The 19776-nt window shown below is 35.7% G+C and overlaps 1 protein-coding gene across 1 annotated transcript in view; it reads left to right on the top strand.

Moving 5' to 3' along the window:
• The window catches only part of ABCA13 (ATP binding cassette subfamily A member 13), a 169058-nt gene that overhangs the window by 13050 nt on the left and 136232 nt on the right, over positions 1–19776 (top strand). Inside the window, exons 7-17 of the mRNA XM_048940607.1 lie at positions 2097–2212; positions 4061–4194; positions 6353–6517; positions 7642–7841; positions 9125–9252; positions 9690–9784; positions 10038–10214; positions 10588–10781; positions 11845–11984; positions 13515–13635; positions 14886–19535. Coding sequence (XP_048796564.1) covers positions 2097–2212; positions 4061–4194; positions 6353–6517; positions 7642–7841; positions 9125–9252; positions 9690–9784; positions 10038–10214; positions 10588–10781; positions 11845–11984; positions 13515–13635; positions 14886–19535 — 6120 coding nt within the window. The remainder of the gene's footprint in view (positions 1–2096; positions 2213–4060; positions 4195–6352; positions 6518–7641; positions 7842–9124; positions 9253–9689; positions 9785–10037; positions 10215–10587; positions 10782–11844; positions 11985–13514; positions 13636–14885; positions 19536–19776) is intronic.

Raw genomic sequence — 19776 nt, 5'->3', positions numbered from 1 at the left:
GAGACCTATGCTATCAAAAGAACGGAATACAAAAAGGAGCTGCAGGAATTTTCATTGAAATAAGGAAACCTTGAAGTGACAAATACATTTGCAAGAGTAGGTAATTGTAATAGATGATAAGAAATTGTCACTGAATTCAGTGAACAGACATGTAAGGCTTTGGGAAGCCACCAAACCTATCTGCTTGTGCAAGGCTTGGCACGAACTTCCCCAGCCTTATTCCTTGGGCAGCAGAGGCCTAAAAACTTTGAATGCCAACTGTTGCTGCTTATCCTCTAACATCTCACTGTCTTTTTATCATTAAAAAAGGCATGAAGGATATAATAGCATAAGGTATTTTTGAAACTGGGGAGCAAGGCAGAAAGAACTGGCTGGATGTCTGGGCTCAGAGAGTAGTGGTGAATTGGAGTCACATCTTGGTGGCAACTGGTCATATGTGATGTTATCCAGGGATCAGTACTGGGGCCTGCTCTGTTCATTATCTTTATTGATGACTGGGATAAGGTCATTGAGTGCACCCTCAGTAAGTTTGCAGATGACACCAAGTTGGCAGGAAGTGTCAATCTGCCTGGGGGTAGGAAGACAGGCTGGATAGCTGGGCTCAGGTCAATACCCCCAAAGCAGAAGGCTTTTACTGAAAGGTTTGTGAACTCATTCAGAATCTAAGCACTCCTAAGGCAAAAACTTGACCGTAAGCTTGTGGTTATCATTTTTATCTTCTTCAGCAGCAATGGCCAAAGACAACAGTAACCACTGTCTGCTGTGCTGGGTCAAGCCACTAACCTGATAGTATAATCACAGCAGTGCTTTTTTCTACCTTGAGCTCATAGGAAGGTCAGAGTGAGAGGTGGGGAGAAGGGTGTGAGCAGATGTGTGGGTACTTGCTGCCAGCTGGGTCAGTCCCCAAGGGATTAATGGCAGGAGACTTGGCTTATGTTTTTCTATTTTCATTTATTATTTTATGGCTTTTTCACAGTGTTGGTGCCCTTGAATGACAGAATTTTCCATAAATAATAGCATTTGGAAATGAAACCACAAAAAACAATGCTTGCCTTGTGACTGTCCTCATATTTCTAACTTACATTTCTAGACAGAGGTCCTGGTTCAGGCAGAATTTAGTTAGCAGAGAAGATTCTAAATTTACAACTTCTCCTGTTTCTTTGCCCTGTACCATCTTTCTTATGCTCTCAGAGGTACTTAGCAGACAGTAGCCCACTAGATAAAAAGAGACTACTAAAAGCCAACCTGAGGGCTTACAAAAAAATAAAATAAAATAAAAATTATATATATATGTATATTTGTCCTTGTCTTGTGTTTTCTGTGAGGGGACAGTAAACTATCTGGTCGAGACGTGTCCTGGTCCAACACTTTACATACGTATTCAGGTAACTTAGTGTTACTGTTTATTCTCACTTATTTAAGAAGCGTTTCTGCAGCTCCTGATCCAGTCTAAAAAAGCTGGATTTTTATTTGCTAAGTAACAGAGGAATACATTATAGGAAATAACTAAAAAGTTTAACACAAACTTTAAGTAGTAACTTACAGCTACATTAAGATCAATAAAAATTAACAGCTAGGTGGACTGAAACTGGTAGTTGTAAGAAATTCAACAGAAACATTTTTATTAACACATTCTGTAATTTGCTCTAATTTACTGTGAGAATACTTGTGCTGTTGTTTTAAATGTTTTTTTTTCTCTGCAGATTGAGTAGAAATAAAAGCATTCTGTATCCATCCTGATGTCTTGCTGCAGGGAAGACTGGGAGGATGCCCGTGGTGTTTTAGCAATCTTTTTTGATTCTCATTTTTAACTCATATTTCCTTCTTTTCCTGTCTCTTGTTCCTGAGAACACTGATAGATCTCTTTCATTTTCTTAATGAGAAGTGGGTGAAACTCTAACTGTAAAATCTCAGCTTGTGATATTTTGATTTAAAAACATAATATAACAGAAGTTCACTTTTTTCAGCTATATATTCAAACTATATATTTTAATTTTCAGCTGCTTGAGCTTCATCTTTTTCCACCAAACCCCTTCAGTTTTGCGTGTATGGAGAGCTTGATTTTTTTTTTTTTTTTTTTTTAATTTACCTTTCAGTACCTTAGTATCATTGAAAGACTTAGCTGTGATGCCACTGGGACAGACTTTCCATGAAGTGATGAAAATCGCTCTAAATTTAACTGCTGCATCTGTACAGGAGAGGAGCTTGGAGGGTAAGGAATTTGCTTTGGATTTTTTTTTTTTTCTTTTCAAAAGTAGCTCATAAGTGTATTGGGAATATATAATACTGCTAACATAGACAGTTACTGCTAAGCTCCTAACATGAAAAAGTCTAATTATTCAACTACGTTGCTCCAGCGCTAACTCATTTCTTTATCTGCTGTCTATATGCTAGTAACTGCATTACATCAAACCATGGCAACTTTTATGACCTAATGTACCATGATAATGATCATTCAGTGGTGAGTTTTGGAGAAAAAGTTAATTGCTTAAAAAGAGCAACCTCTTTCATTTCATAGAAGGATAGGCTCTTGCTTTGGACATGCACATTAAATGCTATGTCTGTTTGACTTTTTTCTTCATTCCTTGGCAACATAAATTCTTAGCTGAGAAGCTCAATTTTCCTCATCTACTGCCTGATTACAGGAATTAAGTTGAACTGGAAAAGGTAGGCTGGACCCAGGACAACTCTTCCAGATAATGTTAGGAACAAGTTTCTTTGGTAAACTGTCTGGAGAACCAGATACCAGGTTGCAACTGTTTGCTTTGCATAGAAATCCGGGCCAATCATTGTATGTGAATCCAGGCCAATCATGGGGGTTTAAATCCCCCTCCCCCTGACTGTCAGAAACACAAGTGAAGTGGTAGAAAGGTGTTTGCTTGAGCCTTTGTGCAGAGGGTGGGCTTTAATTCTCTGGGTCTGAGCACATGTCATTGCTATTGTTTGTTCTTAAAGCAGACTTTGTGTGTTCGGCAAGTATTTTTGACTTGCTCCTTTCATCTCAGCCATGGCAACTGTGTGGGCTGATTGGTACATATCCCGTAGCAGGTTCTTTGAGAAGCAAACCCAAAACCTGATGTTGGGAGGATGTTTTGAAAACTTTCTCTCTTTGAAAAAATATAAACTATGTGAAAGCAAATGTGCAATGGAAGCTCCAAATTAGGAAGCTAGAAAAGCTGGGGCTTCTTCAGTATGTTTTTATTGCATTGTGTTACGAGCTTATAAAACTAAAAGAATTAGAGTTTACAATATGCTCATAACCAAATGTTCAGATATTTATGGCAGTTCAGGATTTATCTGAAAGATAGAGAATGAAGAAAGTTTAATGCCAGAAGCTGCCGTGTAGTGCAGTTAACAGGTATACTGATAGCAAAGTAAGCAGACCTTAGTGTTCTACCTGTCTAGCTCTTATTACAGTGGTATTCTGCAGTGCCATGCTTCTCTGTGGGCTAGACAAGATTGTGTGAGAGGTGGGTACGTATTATATCATTGGCCCCATGTCTTCACTAGGACTTCAAAGCGAGCTAAAATGAAAGCAATGCAAAATGACTTGGTTTTTTCATGCCTCTTACTACAGCAGAGTTGTGATATCCTTGGTGATCCTTGGTGATTTGTGTCACCAGGTTCAGAAATGGCATCTTTTTATGCAAACCCGTTTATAAAGTGCAACTGGTGTTCTCCTAGTGCCCTCTCTATCAGAGGTACTTCATTTTAAGCTTATGAGCACACGTTTGCAAGTTACATGTATCTGAGCACCTAGTTCAGAATGGCAAACTGCTGGATCTGCTCTCAGTCACTGTGCAGGGTCATCTCTTCATGATGCTATCAAGAGCTGGTGGATATCATCAGATTAGCTGACCTTGCCATGCTTCTAATACAATTTGGAACTTTAATTATTGAAATTTGTGTTCAATTGCTTGTGTTTGTTCTTTGTTTTTGTTTTTCTTTCCCCAGAAGCTGGAAACATCACCTGTGAACCCCATGAAGCTTGATTTATCAAAAAACAGCATGAACAAAGAGTAGGAATTATGTTAACAGAAGTTTATCTTTTTTCTTTCAGGTTTTCAGTATAATCTTTCTCTAGAGGATGTTTTGCGGAATCCACGTGCTGTCAGAGAAGAACTTGAATTCAGATTTGGTTTTGATGATCTTCATGTTCAGAAACTTCTAAGTTATACAACACAATTAACAAAGGTAAATAACCTGAAAAATTAAATGTTTTTCTTTCCTCTGTTTTTATTTTCTGGTAACAATTCCTGAAGGCATTTTTCATGCCTTACAGAAACTACAATGTTGTATTTGAAAAACAGGCAGAAGCATAACTTCTACCAGAAGTAAAGAACTTGGTTGAATGTTACCAGCCAAGTTTTGAATCTAATTTTTTTAAGCTTTATTCAGCAAGTATTTGAACTTTTTGAGTTTGAATTGAATATGTGGTTAGCTAACAGCATGACTAATCACTTGAAGCCATCTGTGACTAAGGGATTGCTTTTCATATGAAGAATCAAATTATTGAATCAAAAGATTTTAATAATGATGTTAAATTTTTAATTGTCCCTCTGCATTGTGTTGCCTTATAGAAGTTGCAGTGATGACTTTATTTCTGATGCAATCAAGATAACAATCCCTTTTATTGACAAATCACTTGTTCTGAAATAAATCTAGAGGTTGTAAGAAATAAAACTGTATGAAGAACCATTGAAGTTTTTACTGAAATTACAGAGGAAGTAGGTGATACTGTGAAGGTGTGAAGAAGCTACAAGACTAAAAACACTATCTTAATTCCCTTTAAAATAAATATCTCTAGCATCATCTAGAATTTCTATACACAAATGTACTGATGGAATCTAGTCATACATACTAACGAATTTATGCTTTTCTGGACTTACCACTGAGTATGGTGACGTCCTGGGCTTATTATCCAATCCTGCAGAGAATTTTTAACTTACTCCGTTAACTTTTAAAATAAATCCTAGATTTGAAGTTGCCTGGATTCATTTGACATCCAGTATTTTTCATCTTTGTTGAGCAAAGAATGCCTGTGTATATCATGGCTGCTGATGCACCTTTTCTTCTCAGCTAAGCAGTCTTGATATGAATATACTTGACTGATGAGGTGTCTCAGTGGTGTGTCAAATTTTGAAGGAAAAATTTCATCTCAGAGAGGGCTTTTCTGTTTCTCCTGGATCAACATGATGTCCTGTGTTGTTCTTGTTTGATCTGCAGAACACTTGAAACATCTGTTAAATTTCTACAGAAGTCCAGCTTTGAATAGAGCATGCTGGTAATTGTCAGAAATCTCTTTGCTCTTTACCAGGGGTGGTCTGAAGTTGTTTTTGCTAGCAGCTCATTATAAAAACAAGTGATTTACATGAATGGGTGAGTTATATTAATGAATAAACAAAAATAAACAAAGCTCCCTTTGAATGGCCTTTTAGTGACATCACTGATGGCCAGTGTGGTCAACTCAACCAAATATTTGGCAGCAGCCTGCTATCCATGGTAGGCTGTGTAATCCCAGGTCGCTCATTCATTAACACTTTATAGATTAAGCCAATATCTTCATATTGTGTGCTTGTGTTAGGGCTCTGAAGACCCTCAAAAGGTATGAAGAAAGGTACTGAAGCCTGGACAATGTCTGATCCAAGCACTTCAGTTCTGTATCTAATGTCCAAGGTGGTTTGAGGTCAATACAGCTGCAAAACTGTCAGTACATCTTCTAGTCACAGTTGAAAGAGGTTAGGCTGGAAAGTACCTCAGAAAGACACTATTAGGAAGGTTTAAGATGTACTAAATTATTTTAGAAAGCATTCATAAAATTTATATGATATAGAAAAATGAATCTTTCAGCACTGAATTTAGAAGTCAGGCTATCGGGAGACGGGTCAGACCCCTTGATCACATTGCTGAAATCTGCCAACTTCAATTTAAAAATTGTCTCTGCATATAATCATTGAGATGGTGTACATCAGTGTACTGAATGTTTTACACGTTAGTAACTTTTATATTTGTGAAGTTGCTCCTATGTAATTATTCCAGTGCAAAATTATAGTGTAGGTATGCTATGTAATTGTCAAGTTATTTCACAGACAACACGGGTGTTGAAGTTGCAACACTGGTTAGATACAGGATGAAAATTCCTTGTTACAAGTCTTGTTATTTTGCCTGGTGCACAGTAACAGTAATGGGGCCATGGTTATTTTTCACAGAGCTCTGCATTTGGGGTACCCAGGAACACTAAGCTGAATTAAATGAGCTTTGATGTTCCTTTTCATTAGATAAGTAAATTGATAGGAAAGGTAACACTTGGTAGCTCTTTGACATACTTATACTTTTCTTGTCTCCCTGCCAGATTCCCACAGAAGAAACAGTGGAGCAGTTTGTGTGCTCTGCTCTGTCCAGTGTACCAGGATATGAAGCAAACAAAGAGAATAATGAAGAAAGCTGTATTTCCACATCTCAAGAGGCCAAATTGTATCTCATCCATGCTGTCAGCAAGCTCAGACTCTATGCACAGGTAGACTTCAGGAATTTATTAATTTTTGCATGTAGGTTGTCAACAGTGATTCTATTAAAGGATCTGAGTTAGATATTAAATATTGTTGCTATGAACTTTTTTTCATTTTACTAATAACAGAAAGTAATAATTCTCATAAGTAACTGTTACAGTAGAAGTATAATCTATTACTATGTGTTAATTTAATCAGATTTTCTCACTAACTCAAACGCAGGATTGAGATTGAATAGGGAGTATAGTAAAACATATGCTGCAGTGGAGTTCTGACAGAAGGAAAACCAATTTACTGTCTCACCTGAGCCTATATTTGAGCAAAACTGGAAGTAGAATATAGTATTAATTTTTAATTCTCCTCCACTATCTCAGGCAATAGTGACTTTAGTGTGTTGAGGTGCAAATAAGGGTAAATCTCCAGGATAGCATCTTCAAATTCTGCTCTGACAAAACAGCGGGGCATGCAGTCTCTATGGTGACAGATGCTCCTTAAGGAAAACACTACTGTTCTTTCATTTTAAAACATTTTTTAAAATGTTATCTGTATATTAAGCTGCTCTCTTGCAATTTTTGCAATATTATCTACAGGAAGCTTGTAGTACTGGAATTTCTTTAAAAAGTAGCCTTCATTTCTCCCTTGATAAAAGTTGTACTGGTCAAAATCATCTCTTAATGTGGTTGCCAAGACTAATGACTATTTTAGCCATCTGGTAATAATTTCAGACATGGTTTATAGCTGTTTGCAAGGTGATGTTGCTATCACAAGGAAGTACTGTCAGCTGTTGGCCTCTGGAAATTCCCTTGGTGAGCTGATTTTATTTTACATCAAAATTCTATTATAACTATTGGACACTTAGGAAGGATAACAGTGCAGAATATAAGGGCAGTCTAAGGGCTTTGCTAGGACTTGATGGACCTTCTTCTAGGCTACACAATGGGAGCATGGAAGTTTCTTTTTCATTTGTTTGTGTAATGGACACCCAAAATGATGGGGCTTTCCCCCCTTTACTGAAGAAACAAAGGCACACAGCAAAAACCCAACAAAAAGCATGCAAAGTCTGTGTATTATCTAAATAAGTAAGCTTTGATTTTCTAACAGTGTGTATTCTGGTTTGCCTTCAATCTGTTAGGTATTTGAGCAATGGTTCAGTAGCAGCCACTCTCAGAATCTTCTTTCAGAACTTGAAATAATCATGGCTGATTTAATGTCTCAGCTGCTAGAAGACAAAGAGGCCAGGAAAATTGTCTCAGAAATAAGTACCTTGATCCAGCAGTGGGATAAGAAATCACAAGCTTATTTTTCAGAAGAACATACTGCACCTCATGATCTGTAAGTTATAGTTACCTTTCTGCAATTTGAGTTACAAAGTTCAGATTAAATTTCACATTTATTTTTGCATTGCATTTAATCTCTTTCTGACTTCTGACTATTTCATGATTTTATTTCTCATTCTGTAATTCAAAACCTCATATGCAGTCAGATAATTGCTTTAATGCATATGTGTTCTGAAAAAGAAATTTGATCTGTGATTCAGAGTATTCCTACTTTAAGGTTTAGTAGAAGACCGGAGTATGTTATCCGAACTCATAGAAACAAACAGCATGATGAATTAAAGTCTGAATGCTTTGCTTTGTTTTACAGAGTCTAGTTCCCACAAATAATTGCTGTGACTCAGTTATGTTTCTCATGCAAGTCTGCCATAGGATTGATCTACTCACACATAACAAGTCCAGTGCATCAGAATTGTATTGGATTTTTGTTGTAGGGATTGTACTTGTGTTAGTTTTCAAAGGAGATCTTGAACAGAAGCCTACTATGGAGAACACAATTATAATGTAATACTACATGTTTGAAGATAAATCTGAAAGATATAAAGAGCTTCTACATCCACAAGTAGAAGGCGATCACACAACCTTTGGTTCTGTGGGTTTATTGCTGGTTTAATTCACTTACAAATTGGGCATAGTCCTTTTTCCATTTTCGAAAATATCTAAGCAGAAAAATACAACAGCATCCTTCCTTACCATGCAAATAAATGTGAAATTTAAGCGCAGGATTTTATAACCAAGCAATCTCTAATGGAATAGCAACTAGTGCCTCTTCTTCTTTAATTTCTTTAATTTCAGTAAGTGACTTGATGGAAAATGGACTTTTTTTGTGGAAAACTTTTCCATGTTTTGCTGGAAAGAAGGAAAGGAGATGATTGTGTGTAAATCTTTTCTTGCATTAAAATTTTCATCCTTTAGGGAAATTAGTCTGAGAAAAGAAGACTTGTTCATTAAAACTAGCTGCACTCCTCACTTGGGAGAACGATCAGTGACTGCTGCAAGTTAGAAGAGTTCTTTGGTATTTTGCTCCTTTCTTAGTGTGCCAAGGCTTTTATAAAATCCACGATCTAGTGTTCAGAGAGAATTGCAGTTAAATTGTTCAATAGTTAGCAGAAGGTTTGGCATTTAGTTTGTCTTTATACAAGGAAACTTCTATACTGCTGCTTTATAAGAAGATACAGATGATAGAGGGTCTACACAATAATAAATAACAATTTTCCAGCAACTTTTACCTTTTTACTTATGGCGCACAACAGTTTTGTACTCCACTTGTTTTGTTTGCAGAATCCTATATCTGAAGAAGATGCAGGCTGTGCTGCAGGCTCTGCCTCAGTGGTCTGTTGTGAAGAGATTACGTCTAGTAGATGGAGCTCTGAGGAATGTAGTATTACAGTATTTAAACTTCGCTGACGGTAAAGTTGCATGGTGATTACTCCTTACTTGCACTGTCCAAAGGCAGTTATTGCAGGGACCACAGTTTCCTCTCATGAAAATAATGAAATCTTGCTGAAGTCAGTGGAATGACTCTAATATAAATGTGAAAGAGGATAAGTTCATGGTGTAATAGTACTGGCCTTCCTGCTATGTCTTGAACCTTTTCCAGTAAGGGGATGCAGGAGGAGAGAACAGTCTTTGATCCTCAGAAGAGCAGACTGTGTCTGTTTTTTGCTTTGTGCAAAATGATTGAATGCTTTGGGCTAGGACATAATCTTAATCAGGTTGGAACTTTTGTCTCTCCAACTGCTCTGTTTTTCAAACCATGTCATGCATAGTTTACTTTCCTACCCCTGAATCATTCTGTAGGTTACATATTTTTTTTTTTTTGTATTGATGGGGAACTGTCTTACAGAAGCTTTACATAGCCTGGAGAAAATGATTCCCTTTACCCAAAGAAATGAATCTGTTCATCTGGACATCAAAAAGCTTTTTGTGGAGCTAAAACAGGTATGCTGTCATTTGATGTCTATATATTAGCTCTGATAAGGTTGCACGGGGTTATTTTGGGAGTGTATAGTACTTACTAAGTAGAGTATCTAAATTCTCATTCTTCAGCATTTTAGTCTAACTTTACTTTGTACTTCTTTTGGTCTTTTAAATTTTAGATTCAATTGTGAGAAGTTAAAATGGAGTGTTAATTAATCTGTTACTTTATCCTCTAATGCATTTTTAAAGCGGCAGTGTATTCACTACATTTTAGATGTTGATGAGCAACTCTTCCTATGTCTGTGCTGATGTGCTTACAATGTTTGGGAAGGCCCTCAGACATCCACAGATTTCTGATACCACTGATAATTTAGCCATATATATGTGCACTGGCAATGACTCGGAGGTGGCTTTCAAGCAAAGCAACCAGCTCCAGTCACTAAGGAAAGCTGTAAGTATTTCTGAATTCTTGTTTAAATTCTGCTTGCAGTGCCTTATTTATATTGGGATTACAAAATGTCATAAATTAATGAGGGTTATATCTTGCTGCTTAGTGTTTGCTGTTAATGATGAGTGAGTGTAACTGATTACTTGAACTGATTAGAATGTGCCTGGGGGAAAAGTACTTGTGGTCCTGTAGGGTGAATGTGATGTTTTAGATAAGTTATGTAGCTGTGATTTCCAGAAAAAGAAGACTTGAAGCCCTGCACATTAAATGTAGATTATGTTGGATTTCAAGAACACTGTTGCAAAAATCAGGACCAAACTCTCAGGGGAGTTTGTCTTTTCCTGGTTTCACACTATTGCTCTGTTTACCATGAAAGGTCCTGCTCCTGCAGAAAGTAACTCAGGGACAACAGAACGTGCCAGATTCAATAGTGGATGATTTTTTGGGATGGCAAGAAATAGAAGAAGAGTTAGCTGAAAATCATGCATATTACTGTGAAACTGATCCATTGCTGAGTGCAGAGGAGGATGTCCATTTCAGCTCTTGTGAGGAACAGCTTCTCTTCTCACTGTATGTATCTCTCAGATGTATATACAGGTACTGATGCCATCAAGGAATAAGGTATTATAATGAGTAAATGAATAGATAATAGGGTTAAGCCTCCATTTATTATAAATGAATCTCTATATTAATTAATTGCTTTAAAATAAAATAGGATATTATTATTTTTAGCTACGCGAAGCATAAGCATCATGCCATTAATGTGAAGTTATGTTTACTGTGGTAAGATGACCAGTATCACAAATTTGTCTGGACTACTGACACACGTGAGAAATTTAATGGAGGAATATACTACAAAAGCAGTGATACCCTGCTTTGGCAGGGGGGTTGGACTTGATGATCTCTGGAGGTCCCTTCAACCCCTATGATTCTGTGGTTCTGTGTGATTCTGTGATTCAAGGATCTGTCAGAAATTCCATGAACTGAATTGGCAGCAAAGATTAAATCACCAATATTAATAATATCTTAGACTGTAGAAAATTTATATTGCTTTTTGTCCCTTTCACTGTTGGATGGTGGTTGATTGCCTCCTGTGTTTGAAATTGCCAGCAAGACTAGTAGTTTTACATTTTATTTTATGAGCATCGAAACTACTAAAAGAGCTAGGAGGCTTCTGGGAGCAGAAGTTTGTATTTAAGTAACACTGAAGAGCAAGAAAAGCATTGCTATTCTTATGTGGGGTTCTGTTTGCTGATTAATGCAAAGGCATACCCAGGACAAGAAGCAGCATTTCTTGATATTGTTTTCAATTTCAAAATGCTACTTTTGAATGAGTGAACCTTGTTGATGTCTCAAAAAAGGTATTTTAGAATTTCTGTCTGCTCAAAAACCTTTGTGTAGTGATAAAGTTGTGCTTAGAGTGGGTTATAACTATGCTGCTTCAGTAAAGAAATGGGAAAAGGAATGTGGCATGGACATTGGAATATTTGCTTCAATTATTTTCTGAAGTCAATAGCACTGCCCATGTGCATTAAATTGTAATAAATTTAGATAAGGGTTTGCAGAGAAACTCCATATATTCACAAGCTAATTTTCTTTGTAACTTAATCACTGGATCTCTGTGTCATTTCAGAATTAATATTACCCTTGAAGAATTTTTTTTTACTTTTGAAAAAAACCCATACTGGAAGTATTTAACAACTTTCGTCCAATGGACATGCGAAGTAGCTCAGCTCACAGATGAGGAAGCAGGCACCACAGGACATCAGTTAGGTAAGTAAAGAGTTACCGCACAGGATTTATTCTGGTTGTTCAATTTTAGGGGACAGTAATCCTCAGAAAGGGACAAGTTGATAATTTTAACACTTCTAAGCCTCTTTATGTTTCAGTTTTCATTAATTTCACCAAATGACTGAACTGTAAGCAAAGAAAACTTGTAATATACTGTGGCTGATTTGGGAAAATATCTGTAATTTTTAGTGCTGGATGGGAATTCTTTGGATCATCATTTCTGTTGAGAAAATTCAAACTGGCTGAACCTGGTTGGAGTCTCATTTTCTTGCAGTGGTATTCTTTCAGGAAGACTCGTTAAGTCCAGCATGTAAATGGAAGACCAAATGAGCTGGCCACTATGTAGTGATATTCCTGGACTGGTTTCAAATTAGTCAATGACTTTGTGTTTGATTTCCTTCATCCCATCCTGTGTTTTTTCATATGTCCTGAGCCATCTGCCATTAACTTACTTGAAATATATTAGTTTTTTTCTTATTTGGTCAAAAATAAAATTTTTTGGAAAAACTCTAATGTGTCACCTGAGGAATGGGAGAGATTTTTGCAATTTTAGATTTATTTCTGGTAAAATATTTGTATTATTCCATTCAGTGCTTTGTGGTGCAAATGGGCTTGGGAGCATGGCACAATATAGCTGATCCATAGGGGTTAAAAAAATTACCTTCTTCAACATCACCATTCATTTCCTTTAAGTAGTCTCTCTAGTGCTTACATTCTTTCACTGCTTACATTTCCATCATTTCCATCTTCTGAAGGACTTGGCTTTTTTTTTTTTTAATGACAATTATAAAGATCTATGAAGAGCATGTTTATTCCAAACATTTTCCTTTTTCTGCCCTCTGTCCTTTTGCTCATAAAGCTAGTCAGAAATGTGTTTAATCAGTAAGTGGGCTGCTGAGAAATGAAATGCAAAAAAAAAAAAAAAAGCAGTTTTCTTTAATCAAAGAACTGTATTAGTGAAATAAACTGTTAAAATATGAATTGAATTGATTGCACAATTTTAAAAATCAATTACAGTTCAGGTATTTTGGATTTCTAGGTATTAATAACTGAATTTCACAAGACTACTTCTTTTTGTACTGTAATATAATTCCAAGGAGAAAAAAATAGTAAAGTACATTTCAGTTGGAGTGCAGCACTAAGTGCATTTTTTACATAACAAAATTAATTTATTTTTTTCTAGTCTTTCTGAAGTTTAGTTCATATATTGTCTATATTTCCTTTTTTTCTTTAATGGATTGACTGATACAGATGTGTCTTCTGTAGAGCTGATATTTATTGATAATGTATTTCATTTGTTTGAATAGAATTAGAATTAAGATGAAATCCTTTACTAAATATTGCATATTTCATTCTTTTAACATCTACTTTAATGATTATCCACAGAGAGGGAAATACATGTCCTGCTACATCTGATAGAAGTTTTTAAGGCTGTTTCAGTGTGAGATGATCAAGTTGTTCATAAAGTTTCCCTGATCTGTCTTTTGGTATCAAAATTTTTATTTTTTGCAGATGGATCTGAAGCATCTCTATGTTCTAGTCAGAAACTTGGTTTGGAGACTATCTTAAGTCATTATTTATTAGCATTTCTGCAAGATTTATCAGATCATTCCTCATTTATTTCCTGGGCACGGTAAGGTTGAACTAATCAATGCAATTTCTTTATCTGTGGAACTCATTACCTCATCTCTACTTTGGATGCTTGTAGTTCTTTAACACATTTACTGTGCCATTTTCTTCCAAATAGCTGGTGCTGTTCAGTGTAAACTGGGAAGCAGTGTAAGTAATGTGTTCTTACAAAGCCTGCTTATCACAGCTATGTTATGCTTCTGATGAACAGTACAACAGAAGACATTTAATCACCACTCTGTTTAAACAAGAAAAACACATACTTCATGGAACAGCCTTAAACTAGTTGTGGCTGCTATTTAATGCTATTAACTGTTTACTGTGCTTTGCAGATGATCACACTGATAAGAGTGCTTTCTAACTAAGTTACGTTTCTGGACTCTGACTTTATTTTTCATTCTGCAGCTATTTAGCTCTCTGCTATTTCAATCCCCTGTGTAACCTGTAAAATGGAAAAACAAAACAAAACAAAAAAAAAAACAAAACAAAACAACCCACCATCAGTGCAGTTAAAGATGAAGACTTGAAAGTTTAAACGTGACATATGTTGTCTTCGGTATACTTTGGAATGTTGCCTCTACTCTTTCAATAGGCCATGTCATGCTTTTCATTGAAACTTGATAGGAATTTTAATTTAAAATGGGCTCTAGAAACAAGTAACTGATGATTTGAGTTTTCCAAATCTTAAATGATTTTGATATTTAGAGTACAAGCTAAATGTTTGTAAGATGAAATATCTGAAATACTGCTTCTAGAGCATTCACTGTTTTTTTTCTGCAATAGTACTAACAAAATGGAAACAAAATCCTTCACAAACATTTTAAATGCTATGTGTGGCCTTCTGCTTTTTAAGTACTTAAAGAACATAATTAAGGAGAAACTATCTTCAACCTCAGAATGTATGAGGTACTTAAAACAAAAGGTGTTTGACTCTTTGTGGCTTACACAGTTAATTATAAGTGCTGCTAAATGCACTCTTTTGTAACCTAGATACCTATATTCATGTTTTAATTTAAATGTCTGTGACTTTTCAGGTTTTTCTGACATGTTTTTGAAAACCGAAGTGATCATCAGTTAAGCTATTTAAAGTCTTGTAGTAATTACTTATGGACTGCTGTTTGAATAATAATTGATCTTTCTTTGACTTAAGTAAATACAACTATATTCTAAAATTATAAAATATATATATTTATTTGACTCCTGCCTGCCTGCTAGGTAACTAATGAGAAAAAACAATTGTGCTTAATATTTCAGGAATTTGACATCTATAAAAGAGTTTTTGAAGTCAGAAGAAAATATATGGATTTCAAGTGAAAAGGAAATGGATGACATTTTACATCTTGCAGAAATTGTAGAAGAAATTGTAGTGTTTAACTTCTCAGTTCTTTCAGGCATCCGACCTCTAATGGAAACTACCTTGAGTGAAGTGATTATGTGGATGAAAGGGGAGGAATCCACGAGAAATATTTCACTTGCAGTTTCTGAGCTCTATAATGAAATACAAAAAAATTTACAGGCTCATCTGAGATTTTGGATGAAGGAGAAGATGGATTTTTTCTGGGAAATGTTGAAAATTGTGTCTCATGAACTTAATTCCAGGGTTTCTCACATAGGTCAAGTGGAAGTTGAGGAGACACTGGAATCTTTATCTAGTTTTATATCTCCTGTTACAGAAAATAAAAACAGTCTTAATAGAAGCATTCAATTGCTCAAAAATATCCTAGCAGATTGGCAAGATTTAAATAGTCCTACTCTGAACCATCTAAAATACTTAAGAGAAAACTTTCTAAGGAATCTCTATGAGATTGTATCGTTGGCTGACAGTCATGTCAATGCATCTTTCAGCATAGGTCATGGAGTGAGTAATACCTCCTTTTCATTACTGTCAAATGCAATGTTTATATATAAAGTACAAGAGTTAGGCAAAATTGTTCCCAATTTCTTTAAAGACATTCAAAAATTAAACAGTAGTAGTGTGGAATCACTTCTTCAGATACTTTTCTCTTTGTATCAGAACGCTGATCTGCTCTTAAATGCTGAGAGCAATAACACTTTGATGTTTCTTTATAACACCTCAAAAGAAATTTCATCCTTTCAAACATGGAATGATTTCCGAGATATGGACCAAATTTCTGATTTTCTATCTGAAACTTTTGATCTTCTTTGGAACTTTACCAATAAGTCACTCTGTGAAAAATTACTGGCCTTTTACAATTACACAGAATTTCAGGCCTGGTCTTTTATACAGGAAGGCAAAAAAGAGTTGCAAGTTGTCTATAATATTCTGAGCAGCCTTAAAACCTTATTTTTAGATGAAGACCTTGAAGCAGCTGCCTTTTGTTATTTGGAACAATTTTTTGACATCTCCCCAGAATGCGTTGTAAGAAATGGGTGCGTTTACTTTTATCCATCAAACATCACTTCTGTAAATGATTCAGCAGAGGTTTACAATCTCCTGCTTCCATTGGACAGTGTCTTGTATAATATAACAAAACTGGAAGATAAGGTAAGTTTCTCTTCTGCTTTGCATTGTACTTTTACATGGCTTCAAATATGGACAGAGATTTTTGAAGAAACATCCAGAATCTTAAAATTGAATTCAACCTTTTTTGTCTATCTAAGAAATGATTTGAGAAACCTCTCTGAAAGCATTTTAAATACAACTCATAATGAACTGTGCAATAAAACAACAATGGCTATTGTTGAATCTACATCAGCAATTAATCTGTTGAAAATGATAGTTGAAGGTGGTGATTCAAGTGACTGGAAAGATTTTGAAACTTACCTTTCTGTATTTGAAAATGTTTTTGAAAATGCAATTGATGATGCAAGTTCGCTTAAAGGTAACAGTTCAGATGATGTTTTAGAAATGATTGAAGTTGTGATAACTGAATTGCAGCAATCCATACTAAAGGTTGTTAATAGAGACTTTTTGAGTTCTTGGCTTAATACATTCATCTCAGGAGGATCGGAGCGAGAAAGGAGCTCCAGTGAGTTTTCCATTGGGAATTCACTTTCTACTATTCTCAAACTCTCCCAAAAAGAACTTGGATTTGTTCTTGCTGAGATAAAGGACACTGCTGCTTTCTTAACATATGCACCTCTAGATAAATATTTGGTTTGTGCTAGCGTTTTACAGAATATTACAAAATTCATTTCTGACAGTACTCTGAAAAACATAAACTATTCACACTTGAATTTTTCATCCTATATTCATTCCCTGCTCAAATCTTACAGTGTAATAGAAGGAGTAGAGAATTGTAATGGGTGGATCCATGGACTTCATTATCTCAGTGAAAAATACAAGTCACCTTCTCACCTTGAAAATGCAAAGCATATTTTATTTCTACTGAAATCTCTGGGAAACACTGAGACAAATGCTAAGCTAAAAAACACTGTGGACTTCCTTAATTCAATTTTCAATTTTATGATCCCTGAGTGCTCTGTAACTGGTTATGATGTGATTTGTGTAAACATTTATTTCAATATTATAGGAAGAGCTTTGGAAGTTGTTCTCCCTGAATTTAATGTACAAAATGACACTAATGTGCTTGAATATATTTTTACATTCTTAAATAATTCTGGAGGACTAATACAAGAGGTTGTGAATAATTTAATGGGTCACTCACAAAATACATCAGATGATACTGGTTTCAATCACTCAGTCCATGGATCTAACAGCACTTTAGGGACCTTCCTTAATCCCTTCCACAGTGTTTGGCTTTCCTCAATAGAACTTTTGTCAGAAATTCAGCATCTTCTTGAAAACAAAACTTCTGAAATGCAAGAAAGCAGCTCCTCTTTCTTTGATGAGAAAAATATCAGTTTGTTGATGGAGATATTTCAAGTTGTGCTTAGTAAACTGAATAAATTCAATTCAAGCTTGCCTCATGAATTGCAGGGTGAATACAATACGCTTCTTGAGAGACTGACAGAAAAAGCAGCTCTGAATGGTAAACTGGTAGGTCTCAAAATTTTCAAGTCTTCAAGCCTTACTAGTTTTCCAATAAGAAATGGTAGAGAGTTTCTAGAGCACATGATAACCTTGGTGCAAAATCTGAAGAACGTGGATATTGAGTTCTTGATAGGTCAATTCAAACAAGTCCAGATGGGCTTGGACAATTTCTTTAAAAATATCAAACCTCTGCAGAGGGGGAGTTCTGAGTTAGAGATGTTAATAGACTGGTGGGATGCATTTGAGAACAGTTCATGTAATTGGAACCTGACTGGTTTATGGCACATCACGCAACTTTTTCAAGAGGATCTCTCTGATGTAGAAGAGGTGTTCTATCTTCTCCTTGATGTCAACAGCGTTATGGAAAGTCTAGCTCATGGGAACATAACAGAAGTACTAGCTGATGTGTATACTTTTGCACTGACTCAAGAAGCAAAAATGTCAATGTTTACAAAGGAAGAAATCTCTAATCAAGTAGAAAGTCTACTAATGTTATTAGAGACACTGACAGATGTGCCTAATGAACCCTCAGAGGCCTCAATTTGTTTTTCTGCAGAATTCTGCTGGATTCTCAGAATGGTAACACTTCAGAGCGATCCCACTTCCAAACCTTGTGACTTTATGCAAAGTAATTTTCCTCTGAATCACAGTGCAGTCTTACACAAAGAAGTGAAACTTGTTACTCTGAATGACAGCTTCTTGTGCACTATGGAAGATTTTCAGACTGACATTACTCATAATCTCACTTGCTTTATTCATCAGATTAAAGAATGGAACTCTATTCTTTTGAAGTTTTCTGAGCTCCATCATATAAATGATTCATTTCTTAAAGAACTGCTAGCTTTTTGGAATGAGCTATACCGCTATGCTGTACCTCTGCAGGCAAATAATACAAACTCAACTGTCAACTGTTCCTCCACGTCAAAGAGAAAAGTGGCTTTAGAAATCATAGAAACTCTGAGTAGTATGCCGGCAGCAGAAATAGAGATGTCTGAATATGTTCTTGAACAGCTGAATGATCTTTATGGTGGCTTAAGCTGGAGCAGGCACTCAAGCATATCACTTACAGAGACTGTTTTACCTTATGTCAAGAACATGACAACTGAAGTTTCTGGACTTTTGGATACAGAAGCTGTCCATTCTTTTCTTTCTGTAGTTCAGCCTTTCATGACTTTGTCTTCTGTTGAAAACCAAGCTTACTCGATACTCATGGTATTATCATCTTTAAATGGAAACAACAATATATCTGATAACATTGAGAACATCTGGTTTCCTGTAGTTAAAAGAACAGAAGATTTGTTGTTGAATTTCAGTGTGAGACAGTCACTTGCAGTAATAGACCAAGAGTTTCAGCTATTAAGGTTAGCCACTGGACGGTCCTCTTCAGTGACTTTTGATGTGTTAATACAGCAGTTTAATACATCATCTGTAGAGGCTGCGTTAAGAAAACTTGAAGACATACAAGAGATTATGAACAGCTTTCTGTGTGAGTGTAATAATCAAAATTATTCTAAAGTGATGCAACCTCTAGTCCTTCTTATGGCTAAAGAAAAATCATCAGATCTACTGCTGGTTGTTAAAGATATTATTGACTTTCTGGAACTATTCCAAAATAAATCTAAAGAAGATTACACCGATATGTTGTTTGTTGATGATCACCTTAGCAGAGAGATATTGAATGCTACTTACATTGCTAATTCAGTTTTTCAAAACTTTCTCTTTCATATGATTGATGACCTTGCTGTTACAAAAGAAGCTCTGCATGCAAACAGTACTGAGCGTAAGATAGTTGACTTCATTGATTCATTTTTTGATAATGCGCAATACGAAAATGTTTCTACTCTGTCACAAAGCAGAACTCTGGAGATCATGCAAGAAGTGTTGCAAATTACATTTGCATATTTCACAGAACATAACAGGAATAACGTAGCTTTAGGAAAGGATTTGAGGTAAGCAATTTCTATGTACTACTGTAAACGTGTGCCAAAACCCAGCAGTGACAAAAGAACTCTTCGTATGCAGCTTGCTCAGTTTTTTATTATTATAGTATTTCATATTTGTGCCTTTGTATAAAGCAATATTGTGTTTCATGTTATGTTGTGTACAGTAGATGTATCAAATTACATCACATGGTTCAAGTTCTTGATGTGCTTAGTGATCTGTATTGGTGATCAAGGTGATTTCTTTGGA

Source organism: Lagopus muta, chromosome 3, assembly GCF_023343835.1.
Source record: "Lagopus muta isolate bLagMut1 chromosome 3, bLagMut1 primary, whole genome shotgun sequence".
Lineage (NCBI taxonomy): Eukaryota > Metazoa > Chordata > Aves > Galliformes > Phasianidae > Lagopus > Lagopus muta.
This window is presented reverse-complemented; position numbering and strand designations above follow the sequence as displayed.